General features: G+C 38.6%; 1 protein-coding gene across 3 annotated transcripts in view; it reads right to left on the bottom strand.

Annotated features, from left to right (window-relative positions):
- Nucleotides 1-1,244: 1,244 nt before the first annotated feature.
- LOC143738549 (interleukin-2 receptor subunit beta-like) overlaps nt 1,245-15,875 on the bottom strand; it is a 17,569-nt gene continuing 2,938 nt past the window's right edge. The window contains exons 2-10 of one of the 3 annotated variants that reach the window (XM_077230551.1): nt 12,940-13,049; nt 12,690-12,801; nt 12,293-12,377; nt 12,013-12,115; nt 10,741-10,862; nt 9,750-9,933; nt 8,194-8,308; nt 7,008-7,092; nt 1,245-3,584 (exon numbers count right to left, since the gene is read on the bottom strand). In XM_077230551.1, coding sequence (XP_077086666.1) covers nt 2,949-3,584; nt 7,008-7,092; nt 8,194-8,308; nt 9,750-9,933; nt 10,741-10,862; nt 12,013-12,115; nt 12,293-12,377; nt 12,690-12,801; nt 12,940-13,015 — 1,518 coding nt within the window. In that variant the 5' untranslated portion in view covers nt 13,016-13,049 and the 3' untranslated portion in view covers nt 1,245-2,948. Of the gene's footprint in view, nt 3,585-7,007; nt 7,093-8,193; nt 8,309-9,749; nt 9,934-10,740; nt 10,863-12,012; nt 12,116-12,292; nt 12,378-12,594; nt 12,802-12,939; nt 13,070-15,875 lie in introns of those variants that run through there. The other 2 variants (XM_077230552.1, XM_077230550.1) reach the window with 2 other exon arrangements.

Below are 15,875 nucleotides of genomic sequence, written 5' to 3'. Positions count from 1 at the left end.
CAGTCCGAAGTCCGTTGCAGATCAATAGTGAAGTATAGCTAGCCTATCTGCTGATCTGAGGACAGTGCTTGGACACCAAAGCCACAGTTTTCATATAAACGCGTCTGCTGCTGAGATACTGCGTTTATGTAAAGTGAGAATATTAATAACGGATCTCTTATAATAAACAGTCACCGCCCAGCAACGCGCGCTCACCTGCGCAACGCACCTGCGTGACGTCATCCGGTCATATCACGAGTGTGCAGAATGATGATGCTAAATTTAGTATTCATAAATGTAAATTTGGAGGAAACAAGCCTTTTAAGATCAGAAATTCAACAATACCTAAACACAAATGGTTTGAAAAATAAGAAAGCTGCAAAGTGTGTTTCAATCTGTAAACATTTTCACTTTTTTTTTTTACTTTTAAGTTTGTCATTCTTTCTTTATATATTTGTCTTTTTTTGTTTGTTTAGTTTGTTTACTCAATGTACCCCCCTGACTGTAGTTGTAATTCTTTAAAATCAATCAAATAAAAAGAAAAAAAGAAAGATGATGCTCCTCTCGGACATGATCAACATACAGGCTTTCCCAGTTTTTCAAATTAATTTAAGTAAATTTGAGGACCAATGTGTTCAAGTGCTGCCACCTCAACATTTTGTTCCATTTAAAATGTAGCTTATTAATATGACAGTATATCATGATGATAGAAGGTGAATGTGATCTCACCAAGTTTCACGTGTTCCTGGATCAACATCTTTTTTGATCCTGGAACAACTTTCAGATCAACCAATCAGATTAGAGGGACAAGTTTACAGTTTATGTCAAGTTTAGGCTTAGAACCAGGGTGAGGTGCTTCAACATCAGTGTTATTCACCTGTCATTCCCCTCTGATTTTAGGGAAAAGTTATGGGTAGAGTTAGGTTTAGGGGTAGGGATAGGGTAAGGACTACATTTTGGGACAGGAATGTTATTCCAGGATCAACAAAATATGTTGGATCAACATCTTTTGATCAGGATCAAGCAAAATCACAGTGACCGTTTGGATATTCTTCCATTACTAGCGTGTTTATTGTACACTAGTCCCATAGATTATTAAGCAATACAGTGCCATGAAAAAGTATTTACTTCTGAAAATTCTGAAATCATTAATATATAAAGTCACCAGCTTCTCATATCATCCATGTGAAAAGTCATTTCAGTTGGTGTGTGATAAGAAAGATTTTCACATCCAATCAGAGAAACCTGGACATCCACACATCCAATCAGAGCACAAATGTTTTAATATATTAGTTAGCAGCAAACTGAAGTCGTTCTTACACACACACTTCTCTTACATTCAGTAGGCATCATTTTCAAAATATACATGTAAAGATAAAATTGCATTTGAAAACATGAATAAAATGATCATAACACTGATAAATGACCGTCAAGCCACTCAAAATAATAATTTGAGTCTAATTTGAGCTTGAATGTCACTGCTGGTAAACATCTTATAAATTAAAATAATATATTACGATAACATTCAGGGTGTAGAATATAATAAATCCTCTCATCTGAAACTATAATAATTTTCTGAACAGATAGTTTTAGTTTTTAAAAGGTTTGTACGTTGTAAACTGCACGGTTGAACTCTAGTGGAAAGGAACTGGAAACTGTCTGGTCTTGCATTCACACAGTCGATGTGACAAACGGATTGAAATCAGGAGTGACTCCACATTGTCCTGTACATACAAGAGCAGACTGAAGCAGATCCAATAATGTCTCCTTCTCAAACTCATTATTCAGGCAGTAAACCATGGTAAACATCAAGACTTTATGAGTAAGATTATGATTTATGATGACTTTATGATGAGTAAGAAACCGGAAAAAATGAACTCTTTCGATATTCTTAACCCTGGCGGGGAAAGAGTTAAACTTCTCTCGTCATTTATTCACCGTCATGTCATTCCAAGCCTGTATGACTTATACTTTCTTCATTTGGAAGACATTTGGAAGATGTTTAGCAGAATATTACGCTGCTCTTTTACACGCAATGAAAGTGCAAAACAAAGACTGAACAAGTATCATAGCAGTAGTTCATATATAATCCTAGTCTTTCAGAAGACTCTTTGTGTTCACTAAAACTCGTCCTGTACAGCTGAGTTCAGTGAATGGAGAAGAGCAGCTAGAAAGATCTTCTGTGTTCAGTCATGAAAGTGAGTAGATAATGACATATACACCGTTTCCAGAGCTTGACATTAACTTCTTTGCTCTCCAGGCACTGTGGCTAGTGGTTTTCCAAAGTTACTAGCCATTTAGCATTTTCACTGGCCACAATTTAGACATCGATACCATGGAGAAAAACTGCCATATAGATATTTTCAATATTATCTCATAATTGGGCAGCAGGTTTATTAGGCTGCTGTCACTTTAAGACCTGACACACAAAATCCAATATACTGTTACACATGCATTTTCTTTCTCAACTTTTGTGTGTATTTGACTGTTAAAGCACAGAGAGGCGGCTTTATGTGCCACACTTTTGGTGTACACGCAAAATCTGCGGGAATGAGTAAAAATATGCTCAAGATGAGCAATAGCACGCCGAAATTTTTGTGTTTCTCGCTGTCGGAGAGATAAGAGAGAGAGAAAGAGAAGCTGGTATTGTGTATCTATTCTGAGGAAAATCAGAATTGGAAGCGTTTCAGATATTTCAGTAACAATATGTACTGAAAAATCTATATTTTTGCACTTAGTTTATTATTTCAGATGCTTTTTGATGAGATGAGAGAGAGAAAACAGCTGGTATCGTGTATCTATTCCACGGAAAATAAATAGTTTATTATTTCAAATGGCTTTTTAAAAGACTACGAGTGCTGGTGTTGATGTCAAGCCCTGAGCGTTTCTGTTCGTAGCTAAACCGCGACTCGAGCTCCGCGAGTCCTGATCACTCATGCTCTCTTCAGTCTGAGCTGTGAACAACCATGTTAATTCTGCACACTCTTCACTGGCATGTAATCGCCACTAGAGGGCTCGATCATCCCACACGGGCTCTGAAAGCCCAGGTCCAGTTGTCCCGGAAACACGCAGCCCAAACCGGCCGTGCGCTCGAAGCCCAGGTGCATGATGGGATGAGGAGCCGGCAGGTCCGGTGGCAGGAGACGGGTCAGGTTTAAAGCCAGAGGACTGGGAAGGTCTGACTCCTCCATGCTGTCCTCGGCTCCGCCGTTGAAGCCCGAGTCTGGGCTCTGTGTGTCCTGCCGGAGCTTCTCCAGGGTCTTCAGAGAGAGCTCCAGCTCCTTCTCTTCAGATCCGCGAGTGACGTGCGCGTGACCCAGGTCCGGGCCGCTGACGCCCCCTGCGGGCCCGTAGGAGGAGTGTGTGGAGCAGGGCTCCAGGGTGTCGCTCGGCCCCTTTGAGCTCTGGGACAGGAAGTAGGTGGAGTTGGAGAAGTTGGAGGATTTGCTGTTTCCTTCCCATCGGTCCTGCAGGCCGTCGCTGTCTCTGTCTCTGCGTGAGCCCCGGGAGTCGGCGTCCGGTGGCTTCAGGACCTCGACGGGACTCACACACTCCGTGTCCACTTTGATGAAGCTCTCACGCGCTAACAGCGGCCCCAGCCAAGACTGTTGGAGAGAAGTCAAGCTTTAGTTATACAGCGCTTTTTACAATGCACACTGTCTCAAAGCAGCTTTACAGAGATAATAATGCAACAATGCTTGTTTCTAGGAGAATATAGCGTCATAGTCCAGTTTAACCCTCTGAGGTCGACTTCTCGCTTTTTTTCTTATCAGTGCAAAAGAAACTCAAAATACTCTGTTGATTTTGATCTTACATATTAAGTGTTGTACATCATTAGATCCTATCTATTTTTTTTGTGGATACTCACAATAAAAACAAAGTGCTGTGCTTTTTCGCCAAATAAAGAAAAACAAACATGATGCGCGTTCTGCCTTCTCTCTGTCAGTGAAGTCCATTCTGAAACGCGTCCGAAAATTAACTGTAATTCCGCGAATACTTGTCATACAGGCACGAGTGTTTTTCCATAATGAAGCTTGAACCCTCTTCTTTTAAATGAATTAATTTATATAAAAAACAAATATTCTCAGTTTATGTAATCTGTATGAAAAGAGAGAAATGTCAGTCTTTTTCTTTCCAGCTCATTATACCTGATTACGCATTAATGTGCCACGCCCACGGAGAGCGCGCCGTATTCAAACGCAAATGATCTAAGGCAAGCCATTCAAACATGTCAACGCCCACCAGCTGGTTATTAAAACACATCGTGTTTAGTAAGTATCTTGTACAGCTGTGTACACAGCGTATCCTTTCGCTGTGAGGAATAATACGATCTAATAACCCTGGAGAATGTACCAGAAGTGCTGGTAGTTTAATTTCGAGGTGCAACGGATCCAGCTGATGTAGTAAGTCATTTATTCTTAAGTGCTTTGTTCTAATCGCGATATTGAATAGTGTCTATAAACCGCAAAAAGACTGTTTAAATATGAATTGCGTGTCTGTGTGGAGGCTAAATGATGAATGAACGGCACAGGCGCGCGCGCTTTGTTCACTACAGTTATACAGCGCGTGCCGTTCATTCACTCTCGCACCTACATTAGTAAACGTTATGTTTACATGAACACATCCAAACTATATTGCTATAGCCTACTAAGATGAATAAAAATAGACTGAAATATGTTGAAATAAAATGTCTGTATAAGCAACAAACTGCAAATTCACATGTATATGCTAATATATCATACACAATATGTTACAGACTAAATATGAATGTTTAGACACGATTTTGTGATTAGTTTTGAATAGATTATAAAGTTTTGACTGTAAAAAAAAGACTACTGTCACATTAAAGAGTTAAGCTTTTGTTCACTAATCTCTGCTCATAGTTAAATATACTATAGTATGATGTTTTGTCAAAAATAAAGTAGGTATATTGAATTATCAACTAAGATGTTATTATAGTGTTTGTTCCAATATTCAAACTAATGAATCCTTACCTTTTTTAATACGGATGATAAAATGTATACTTTTTACAAAGCAATACACTTGAAATATTGTTAAAATTGTAATTGTTGTTGTAATTGTAACCTATTTGTAATTGGTTACAATTTCTAATTGTAAAATATGTATATATAGATAATTTCTTTTGTCCTTGCATTCTTTGGGATCCAGTGACACACCTGTGTGAAAGGGCTAATTAATATGCAGCTCATTATGAATGTGGCACATTATCCGGCCTTTGTCTTCTCAGGTGTGAACACGCCTCCACGCATATTGAACTTTCCAAACAAAAGGTGTCTTATAAAATTTAAATCAATGTATTGTTTTGTGTAAATGATTAGGCAAGATGATTTTCAGATCATTTTGAAGCAAAAATTCTAGGCAACAACACTCATTAGTCAAAAGTCTTGTGGACACATGTTTAGTATGTGTTTTGTGGCCTTATTTCAGACACTTTAAGTTTTAGCTTTTTCAATAACCACGCATAAACATTATTCTCTAAAAAATACAAACATGTACATACATGTTGCTCACATATTACGGTAGCCCTGTTTGTGCTATATAGAGTGAATTCACACCTTTGCCATTAACATGTTTATAAATAACTGAAAAAAGCACAAATGTCAGAGCATGTCAGAACACCTCAAGGACCCCAAAACCCCTTAGACCTCAGAGGGTTAAATAAGTTCAGTGATGTTCATTTTTGTTGTAAAAAAGTTACTAATATTGTACATTTATATATATAGCCGCTCTTGAGAAAACCATGATGTCATCGTCAAGCTCAGTTCAGTTCTCATATAGTCAAGTCACCTTTACTTATACAGCGCTTTTTACAATACAGAGTGTTTCAAAGCAGCTTTACAGAGATAACAGGAAAACAAGGGGCTTTCGCACCGGAGGAACCATTCCATAGTTCCTAGAACTATTGTCCGGAGTTCCCGGATGTCGGTGTGTGTGTGTGCGTGTGTGTGTGTGTGTATGTTCGCACCGCAGGAACTGGGAACCATTTCAGTTCTAGGAACTCCTTTTGGAGGAACTAATTTACTCCTAATTCAGAGTCGGTCTAAACCAGCGCTTGAGGAACTACAGTGACGCTAGTGTTACCTGATTGGCCGAACGCACGCGAAACACAAGCACAAACTACCACAAACTAACTCTACGATCATGTAAAACAGTGATAGATGAAGCTCTAAACCTTTACGCCGAGGAGAAACCCAACGCATCTTTGAGGAGATCAAGAGAAACACATCACACATCAACCCACGCAAACGCTAATAACTTTTTATTTCTGTCTTTCTGTGTATAACAGTTCTATATAATAACGTATTAGACACTGTCGGTTCCTAGAACTACCGGCTGCGAAAGCCCCTAAAGTTAGTCTCGGCTGTACAGCAGATCTACAAGAAAACAGCGTCACAGTCCAGCGTATGATTCAGTGATGGTTCATTTTTGTTGTTAAAAAGTTATTATTTAGTTATATACATATAGCCGCTCTGGAGAAAACCATGATGTCATCGTCCAGCTCAGTTCAGTTCTCATATAAGGGTGTCAATGCAGGAGATTAATAATACTGTTGAATATTATATTAAATGTCCCCAGCTCAGCGAGCTAAAAGACTAATGCGACAGTAGAAGCAAAACTCCATCAGTGACAGAACGGAGGAAACCCTCGAGAGTGCGCTCTCACACACACACACACACACACACACACACACACACACACACACACACACACACACACACACACACACACACACACACACACACTGAATTCTAAATTCTTCACTGAATTTTGAAATGTTAATAAACTGTTCTATTTTTTTTACACTGTTAATTTGTACAATTAATTGAATTTGTACATTTAGATTTAAGTATGTTACAATATATTACTATTTTGATGTCTTTATAATTGTTCTATGTATTCCGAGCTTTGGCAATATTGTATGATGTACAGTCATGCCAATAAAGCAATTTTGAACTGAATTGTGTGATTATGAGAGAGCATCAACAGAACTGATTATCGGGACTCACCGTGAAGTTTCCTCCGTGCTGAGAGTTCAGATCTCCGAAGAACTTGGAGGGATCGGGAATATAGAGGGAACACTTCTTCTGGAGGCTGAAAGGTGCAGTTACTCAGTTACTCGTGAGTCATGAGGGGTGTGTGTGTGTGTGTGTGTGTGTCTCGAGCACTGAGAGATCAAACACTGTCGAGTTCCTCCATGGCTGTGCTAGTTTTATGTCTTTGTTCTCACTGAATAAAATCATAGTTATTGTTACAGTTCTAGTTGTCGTTATTATTTTTATCTTTATAGTTATTGTTATAGTTATCATTATATTCTTCGTTATCATTATCATAGTTATCGTTATCTTTATATTGATTGTTATCATTAATACAGTTGTTATTATAGTTGTGGTTATCATTACAATTACTGATATAGTTATCATTTTCATAGCTATCGTTATCAGTATAATTATTGTTATCATTATTATTTTACCACAGTTATTTTTACAGAGATCATTATAGTTATCATTATATTTATTGTTATCATTATTACAGTTAATGTTGTCATTATAGTTATTCTTATAGTTATTTTTATAGTCAACATTACAGTTATGGTTATCATTACAGTTATCGCTATAGTTATTGCTATAATTATTGTTATAGTTATCGTGAAATGTATTGTAATCCTGGGCAACGATTAATCGCATCCAAAAAAAAAGTTTGTGTTTACATAATATATGTGTGTGTACTGTGTATAACTATTTTGTGTATATAAATACACACATGCAAATGTAAGAAATATTTGCATGTATATACTGTACATATATTTATACATCATTTTTACAAATATTTTATATATAAATAAAAAATGTCCTAAATATATAAATGCATGTGTGTGTATTTATATATACAAAAAAATTATACACAGTACACACACACACACACACACACACACACACACACACACACACACACACACACACACACACACACACACACACACACATATATTATGTAAACACAAACTTTTATTTTGGATGTGATTAATCGTTGCCCAGCACTAGTTTGTTGTCATCATTATTATAGTTATAGTTATCACTATAGTTACAGTCAGGGCCGATCCTGTTTATTCTGGTTATGATTATAGTCCTCATTACAGTCCCGGTTGTGGGTGTGTAGTGTAGTGATGGAGTGTGTGTAATCAGCGTCTCTCACCTCTTTCTCCTGTCGCAGCAGATGACAATAACACACAGCCATACGACAACCAGAGTGACTCCAGTCAGTGTGGGTCCTGCGACTGACCAATCCAGCGAGAGGAACACAGGGACAACTGAGGACACACACACTGAGTGTTAGTGTCACCGCACAGGTGTGTGTGTGTGTGTGTGTGTGTGTGTGTGTGTGTGTGTGCGCGTGTGTGTGTGTGTGTGTAATAAACAAGGGGTGTGTGTGTGTGAGTGTGTGTGTGAGTGTGTGTGTGTGTGTGTGTGTGTGTGTGTGTGTGTGTGTGTGTGTGTGTGTGTGTGTGTGTGTGTGTGTGTGTGAGATTAAAGCACAGACCATCTACGGGACAAGCCGTATTCACCATATCTTTATGTTCACACTAATAATCTTTTACATTGTAATCAATTTATTTTTATTTGGCATGTTTATGTGCTGGTGCACGTCCCTGTGTGTGTAATAAGCAGTGTGTGTGTATAAGTGTAATAAGCAGAGTGTGTGTGTAATAAGCAGAGTGTGTGAATAAGTGTAATAAGCAGAGTGTGTGTGTAATAAGCAGAGTGTGTGAATAAGTGTAATAAGCAGAGTGTGTGTGTGTAATAAACAGAGAGTGTGTGTGTGTGTAATAATCAGAGAGAGTGTGTGTGTGTGTGTAATAAACAGAGTGTATGTGTAATAAACAGAGAATGTGTGTGTGTAATAAACAGAGTGTGTGTGTGTGTGTGTGTGTGTAATGAACAGAGAGTGTTTGTGTGAGTGTGTGTGTGTGTGTGTGTGTGTGTGTAATAAACAGAGAGTGTGTGTGTGTGTAATAAACAGAGTGTATGTGTAATAAACAGAGTGTATTTGTAATAAACAGAGAGAGTGTGTGTGTGTGTGTGTGTGTAATAAACAGAGTGTGTGTGTGTGTGTAATAAACAGAGTGTATGTGTAATAAACAGAGTGTTTTTGTGTGTGTGTGTGTGTGTGTGTGTGTGTGTGTGTGTGTGTGTGTGTGTGTGTGTGTGTGTGTGTGTGTGTGTGTGTGTGTGTGTGTAATAAACAGAGTGTAGTGTGTGTAATAAACAGAGTGAGTGTATGTAATAAACAGTGTTTGTGTGTAATAAGCAGAGTGTTTGTGTAATAAACAGAGTGTGTTTGTGTGTGTGTGTGTGTGTGTAATAAACAGAATGTAGTGTGTGTTATAAACAGTGTGTGTGTGTGTGTAATAAACAGAGTGTATGTGTAATAAACAGAGAGTGTGTGTGTGTGTAATAAACAGAGTGTGTGTGTGTGTGTGTGTGTGTGTGTGTAATAAACAGAGTATGTGTAATAAACAGTGTTTTTGTGTGTGTGTGTGTGTGTGTGTGTGTGTGTGTGTGTGTGTGTGTGTGTGTGTGTGTGTGTGTGTGTGTAATAAACAGTCGGACAGGTGTGTGTGTGTGTGTGTGTGTGTGTGTGTGTAATAAACAGTCGGACAGGTGTGTGTGTGTGTGTGTGTGTGTGTGTGTGAGTGTGAGAGAGACCAGTGGATCGAGTCTATCAGGTGTGTGTGTGTGTGTGTGTGTCACCTGGTGTGGGGGGGGTCTGGCCCACTTCAGATGTCCAGCTGTACTCCTGACTCCAGTCGCTCCAGATGGCGTTGGGAAGAAGAACATGCTTGACTCTCACCCGGATCACGTACTGTCGCTGTAAGAACAGATCGTCCTCTGAAAGATCCAGATGAGTTTCTGCAGTCTGTGTTTTCTTCGCATCCTACACACACACACACACACACGCACACGGACAGAATCACGCATCTCTATGAGTGGGTTCTGAATCTGCATCTAAAGATCTTCTGTCTTTAACCATTACACTTTTCTTTTACAGTTGCTTACACGCTTGAGACACACACACCTTGTCACTCGTGTATCTTCAGATATAAAACAAAAACTTTTTGCAAAACACAGGGTTCGTACAGACACTGTAAAATGGAGTTTTCAAGCACTACTTTTTTGGTTTTCAAGGACTTCAATCAGAGATCTCAATTATCAAACAATATCTTTATTATCTTTCAAATTCTAAAACAAGGTAAATAGATAAATAAAATGCAATGTCCGATGCAATGACTGTGGAAACTTTAACCATTGAAAGGATACCATGACAAAGATATCGCTTTCCTTATTCAAACTGATTTTTTCTCCCATGAATATATGATTGAACTGAAGAATGAAAGCTGTATCATATACTCTGATATTTATGAGCAACATCACAAGTCAAATTCAAGCATTTTAAGCACCTTGTACAAACCCTGAAAACATTAAACACAATTCTCATTCACTCACACACTCACAGCTCATGGGTTTGCATTGAAAACGCAGCATTAATGCACTGAGTACAGTGTGTAAGAGTGAGTCATTGGTTTGTGTACACAAAGTTATGATGATAAAACAAGAGTTTTTTTGAGGTGTTCCGATTGTGACATTTTTGCATGTGTGTGTGTGTTTTTTGAGTGTAGAGTTTAGAGAAATCGTGTGTAAGCAATGAACAAAAGCCTTCGTGCCTTCAGGCGTTCATGCTCACCGTCCAGCTCTGATCAGCAGATCTCAACTCGACCTCAAACATTTTTTCGCGTGTAAAATTGACGGTCCAAGAAGCGCTGAGTCCGCGAACTTCCACTTTCTGAGGAGGAGCCACTTTCACTACTGAAACACAAACACCACTCAATGTCAGGCAATGATCACTAAGGAGACACGTTTTCCTGTACAAACACAATACTGTACTACTGAGCCTAACTGCATCTCATCCCTTATCAGAGGTGAATAACACTGATGTAGAAGCACCTGCTCCTGTTTTTAAGCCTAAACTTGACATCAAATCTGAATGGTTGATTGTAATGTTGTTCCAGGATCAATAAAGATGGTCCACTGGGGGGAAAATAGAAATCGTTTTTTTTTTTTTTTTAGCTGTTAAAGAACCTTTCAGTTATCATTTCTGCTTTACGGACATTTTCGACCGAAAAGAAAAAAAGTTTTTTTTGTTTGTTTTACTTCATTAGAATGGTGCGAAACTTAGTTAACTTGGTAAAGGTTTTGGCTGAACACACACAAAAAATATCTTGGACGTGATTTGAAAAGGTTAAAAGGTCCTGTAAAACTTGTGCTGCTCGCGGTCAAAAATGAACGCATTGGAAAATAATGTGAGACGAGTTTCCTCTAGTGGAAGCGTTCGGTACTGCAGCCGAACACACTCTCACTGAACGCTCGTTTACTGACATATCAGCCTCAGATTCTCAACACAACTTGTTTAGATTTTCCATAATAATACACGTTAAAGTCAGTTCCTTTTTTTAAGTTCACTTTTTAAACTTTTTTCAATTCAGCAATAATCTGCCAAGTGTCGTGTTTGAAAAGAGATCAAACTTCAGTCTGTCGCTCTAAAGCATTCAAGATTTACGACAGTTACAGTTGGAAATTAATTTATTTTAGGTCTATGCTCAAAAAGTGAATAAATGGATTATAAATACAGAATAAATATATTTTAGTAAAAAAATATCTCCTAAAACTACAAAATTTTAAATAAAAAAACATAAAATATAGTAGCCTACAATCATTTCATTGACAATAAAATATTCGGTCCAGTGTGTTTAATAGAACCTGTTTTTTCTTAGTGTGAAGAACATTTTAATATTCTAAAGAACGTTTTTACACTATAAAGAAACCAATGGAAATGTCCTGTGATTTTAAAGGCTCTTCACGGAACCAATGATGCCAATAAACAACTTTTATTTTTAAGAGTGTCCGCTGAACTACTGATGCTGGTGTGAATCTGTGTGAGTTATTATGTTTGACTCACCACTGGTCACTGCCTTATGCTCTGCAATTTCAGCCAAAGGTTTAGTGTAGTTTTCACATCGAACCTCTTCATGCAACATGGCCCATGATTTTATTACACTGATCTTCAGCAGAAGAGAAAGAAATAATCCACATTTGTATGACGTTTATGACTCAGTGGATGATTGACAAGATGTTGAATCTGCGGTTCAACACGTCATAAACACACACACACACACACACACACACACACACACACACACACACACACACACACACACACACACACACGACTCAGTCACCTCTTCTTGAAAATCCACGGTGGCCGAGCGAATGTGTGTCCGGGTCGGGTCAGCTAACATCGGCGCTGTCTTTTCTTTCTTAAAACTGAAATCAAAGCAACAGAAGAATTTATGTCCCATTTATTTCTATTATTCAAGACCAGTCAAAAGTTTGGGATCGGTAAGATTTTTTACGTTTTTAAAAGAAGTCTCTATTATTATCAATGTTGAAAACAGTTGTGTAAAATTTTTGAATCTAAAATAGAACTTTTGACTGGTAGTGAATCTCACATACTAATCAACACATCTATTAGTGGAATTACCGGAGGATAAATCACTTCATCTGAAACATTTTTATATTTCTGTTAAATGTTCATCAGTTCTGGATCCTTGTACAATATAAAGGCTGATTGTTTACCCGTGTCTAACCGTTACACGGATCTTGCAGCTGGTCTCGGGTCGCACTCTCAGCTTTGAGGAGTCCCAAACACACGTGAAGGTGTTGTGGAAATCATTATAACACTCCAGACCTGGAGAAAGAGCAACACAAGCTTAATCTGCTGAGTGACACACACACACACACACACACACACACACACACACACACACACACACACACACACACACACACACACACACACACACACACAGGAGTCAGGAGTTCTTACCTTGATCTGAAAGAGCTGAATATAAGAATGACATCATCATTATCATTATCATCATCATCATCGTCAGAATCTGCATGATGCCGTTTTCCTCTCAGCAAACATTTGTAAATCTGAGAGAGAGATAGAGAGAGAGAGAGGGAGAGAGAGAGAGCGAGAGAGAGACAGAGAGAGAGGGAGAGAGAGAGAGAGGGAGAGAGAGAGAGAGAGAGAGAGAGAGGGAGAGAGAGAGAGAGAGAGAGGGAGAGAGAGAGAGAGGGAGAGAGAGAGAGAGAGAGAGAGAGAGAGGGAGAGAGAGAGGGAGAGAGAGGGAGAGAGAGAGAGAGAGAGAGAGAGAGAGAGAGAGAGAGAGAGAGGGAGAGAGAGAGAGAGAGAGAGAGAGAGAGAGAGAGAGAGAGAGAGAGGGAGAGAGAGGGAGAGAGTTTTGAGTTTTCAACACACTTTATTTATATCATTACAACGTCAGCGAATGACCCAATCACATTATCCAAAAGACAAAAAGGAGATACAAAAAACAAGACTTATTGTAACATCATAGTAAAAATCAACATTTCTTCTTCAACTGTACAAATAGCTCCATTAAAACACCATTTGTGCAAAAAACTTTCTAAGTCATTCATCAGTTTATAGAACTTGAAATCAAACATAACCCTTGCTTTTACCATATTTTTAAAGACAATAACCACATGTTGTCCTTCTCTACCCTCTATTTTGTTTCTCCTGGTTATGTAAACAGCAAGTTTAGCTTGCCCAATTAAAAAATTCAACAATTGACTTTTTATTCTTTGCGCCACACTATATTTGGGTCCAAGAATCCAAATCATAGATGAAAAAATCTCCCCAAAATTCATGAAAAGTACATCAAGCAAACAAAACATTTCATACAGTCTAGAACATTCTAAAAAACAATGAAAAATTGTCTCCCTCATTTTACAAAAAGGACAATCACTTGACACATTGGGATTAATTAAGCTCACAAAAGCATTTACAGCAACTGCGCCGTGTAAAACCCTCCACTGAATGTCACCTGTGCGTTTTTCAATTGGTGGTTTGTATAAGACTCTCCAAACAGGTTTATTTTCATCATCTATTCCAAGTTTCTCTCTCCACACTGTATCACTACGTTCTTTTAAATGTGCTTTATTTAAAACTTTTACAAGACATTTATACAAAACTTTACTCTGAACACCCTGCAAACTTAACCCTTCTAGCCCTCTCAGGTTCAGAAAAGGTCCAGACAGTCCTTTGAGATTGGGACTAAGAAAAATACTTGGAAAGGGATCTGTATTATTAGGAACCAGTTTCCCATTATGAAATTCAATTAACAAATTATGTTCTTCTTCTGTGAGTTTCTGCTTAAAAAAGTCCAGAATTTTTTCTACATACCGTACCGACCGCACACCTAGATATGCGGCCATGGACTGAACATTATTCAAACCAGAACCAGCAACATCCAACACATGATGCAGTTTTAATGTCTTAGTGGAAATTAAACAATGAAGCAGTCCAGGTGTAACTTCACACGTAACATCAAACCGCGCTCCATGCACAAGAGGTTCCTCCAAAAGCCAGTACAACGAGGAAGTCGCATCCAACCTCCGTTTTTCAAATAAGTCCCAAACTTTAAAAAGTCCCTTATAAAAAGGAGTCAGTCCGTTGCACTGCAGCTTACTAGAGTCCATCAAAAACAAGACAGAGTTCAATCCCAGTCCGCCAGCTTGATTGAAAATAGCATCAGCCACTTTTCTCCAGACAAGATCCTCAGGTCCTGTGAGGTACCTTTGAATAAACAGAAGTCGAAAAGCTGCCCCCCTGCTGGGCAAATGGATAAGTCCTTGTCCTCCTTCATCTCTGGGTAGAAAAAGTATGCTCTGCGGTATCCAATGAAAAGTGCTCCAAAAAAAATCCACCATACTGGCTTGAATTTTACTCAGAAGTCCATTTGGAGGATCAATGCAGGCCAAACGATGCCACAAAACTGAAGCCACCAGGTTATTAATTATTATCACCCTCCCTCTAAAAGACATTTTTGGCAAAAGCCATTTCCATTTTTCCAATCGCCCCTTTAATTTTTCTAAAACTCCTTCCCAATTTTTGCCTAACATTGAATCATTGCCAACATATACTCCTAAATATTTTAACCCATCTCTTTTCCAGTACAAATCACCTGGTAGTGTAGGAAGACCATGGGACCAGTTACCACTTATTATGGCTTCACTTTTGGACCAGTTAACTTTGGCAGAGGAAATTAGACCAAATTTGTCAAGAATGTCTTTAAGAAGATCAACATCATTTTGCCCTTTAACCAAAACAATAATATCATCTGCATATGCAGACAGCTTAAAATTTGCTCCAGAGCAAGGTATGGTCCAACCTTCAATGCTCTCTCTGATCTTAACCAATAAAGGTTCAATGGCAAGAGCATACAACATTCCCGAAAGTGCACAGCCTTGTCTAATACCTCTGTTAATTTTAAAAGGAGCACTAAGACCACCATTCACTTTCAGTACACTCTCAACATCCCGGTACAAAACCCTAATCATGGCAATAAAACCAGAGCTGAACCCGAACTCCTCTAGCGTGCGCCAGAGATAGCTGTGCTCAACCCGGTCAAATGCCTTTTCCTGATCTAGAGAAATGAGACCAGTGTCTATGTCCAATAGCCTAGAGACGTCCAAAATATCCCGAATTAAATAAACATTATCAAAAATAGACCTGTTAGGCACACAGTAAGTTTGATCACGATGAATAACCTGCCCAACTACCTCCCTCAATCTAATGGCCAAAGCTTTAGAAAAGAGCTTTAAATCAGAGCATAAAAGTGAAACAGGGCGCCAGTTCTTTATTTCTTTTAAATCACCTTTTTTGGGTAACAGGGTAATGACTGCCCTCCTGCAGCTCAAAGGTAGCAAACCTCGGGCCAGACTATCATTGAGCAC

Source organism: Siphateles boraxobius, unplaced genomic scaffold (assembly GCF_051911475.1).
Source record: "Siphateles boraxobius isolate OS27281-9 unplaced genomic scaffold, OSU_SipBor_1 149, whole genome shotgun sequence".
In the NCBI taxonomy this organism is placed as follows: domain Eukaryota; kingdom Metazoa; phylum Chordata; class Actinopteri; order Cypriniformes; family Leuciscidae; genus Siphateles; species Siphateles boraxobius.
This window is presented reverse-complemented; position numbering and strand designations above follow the sequence as displayed.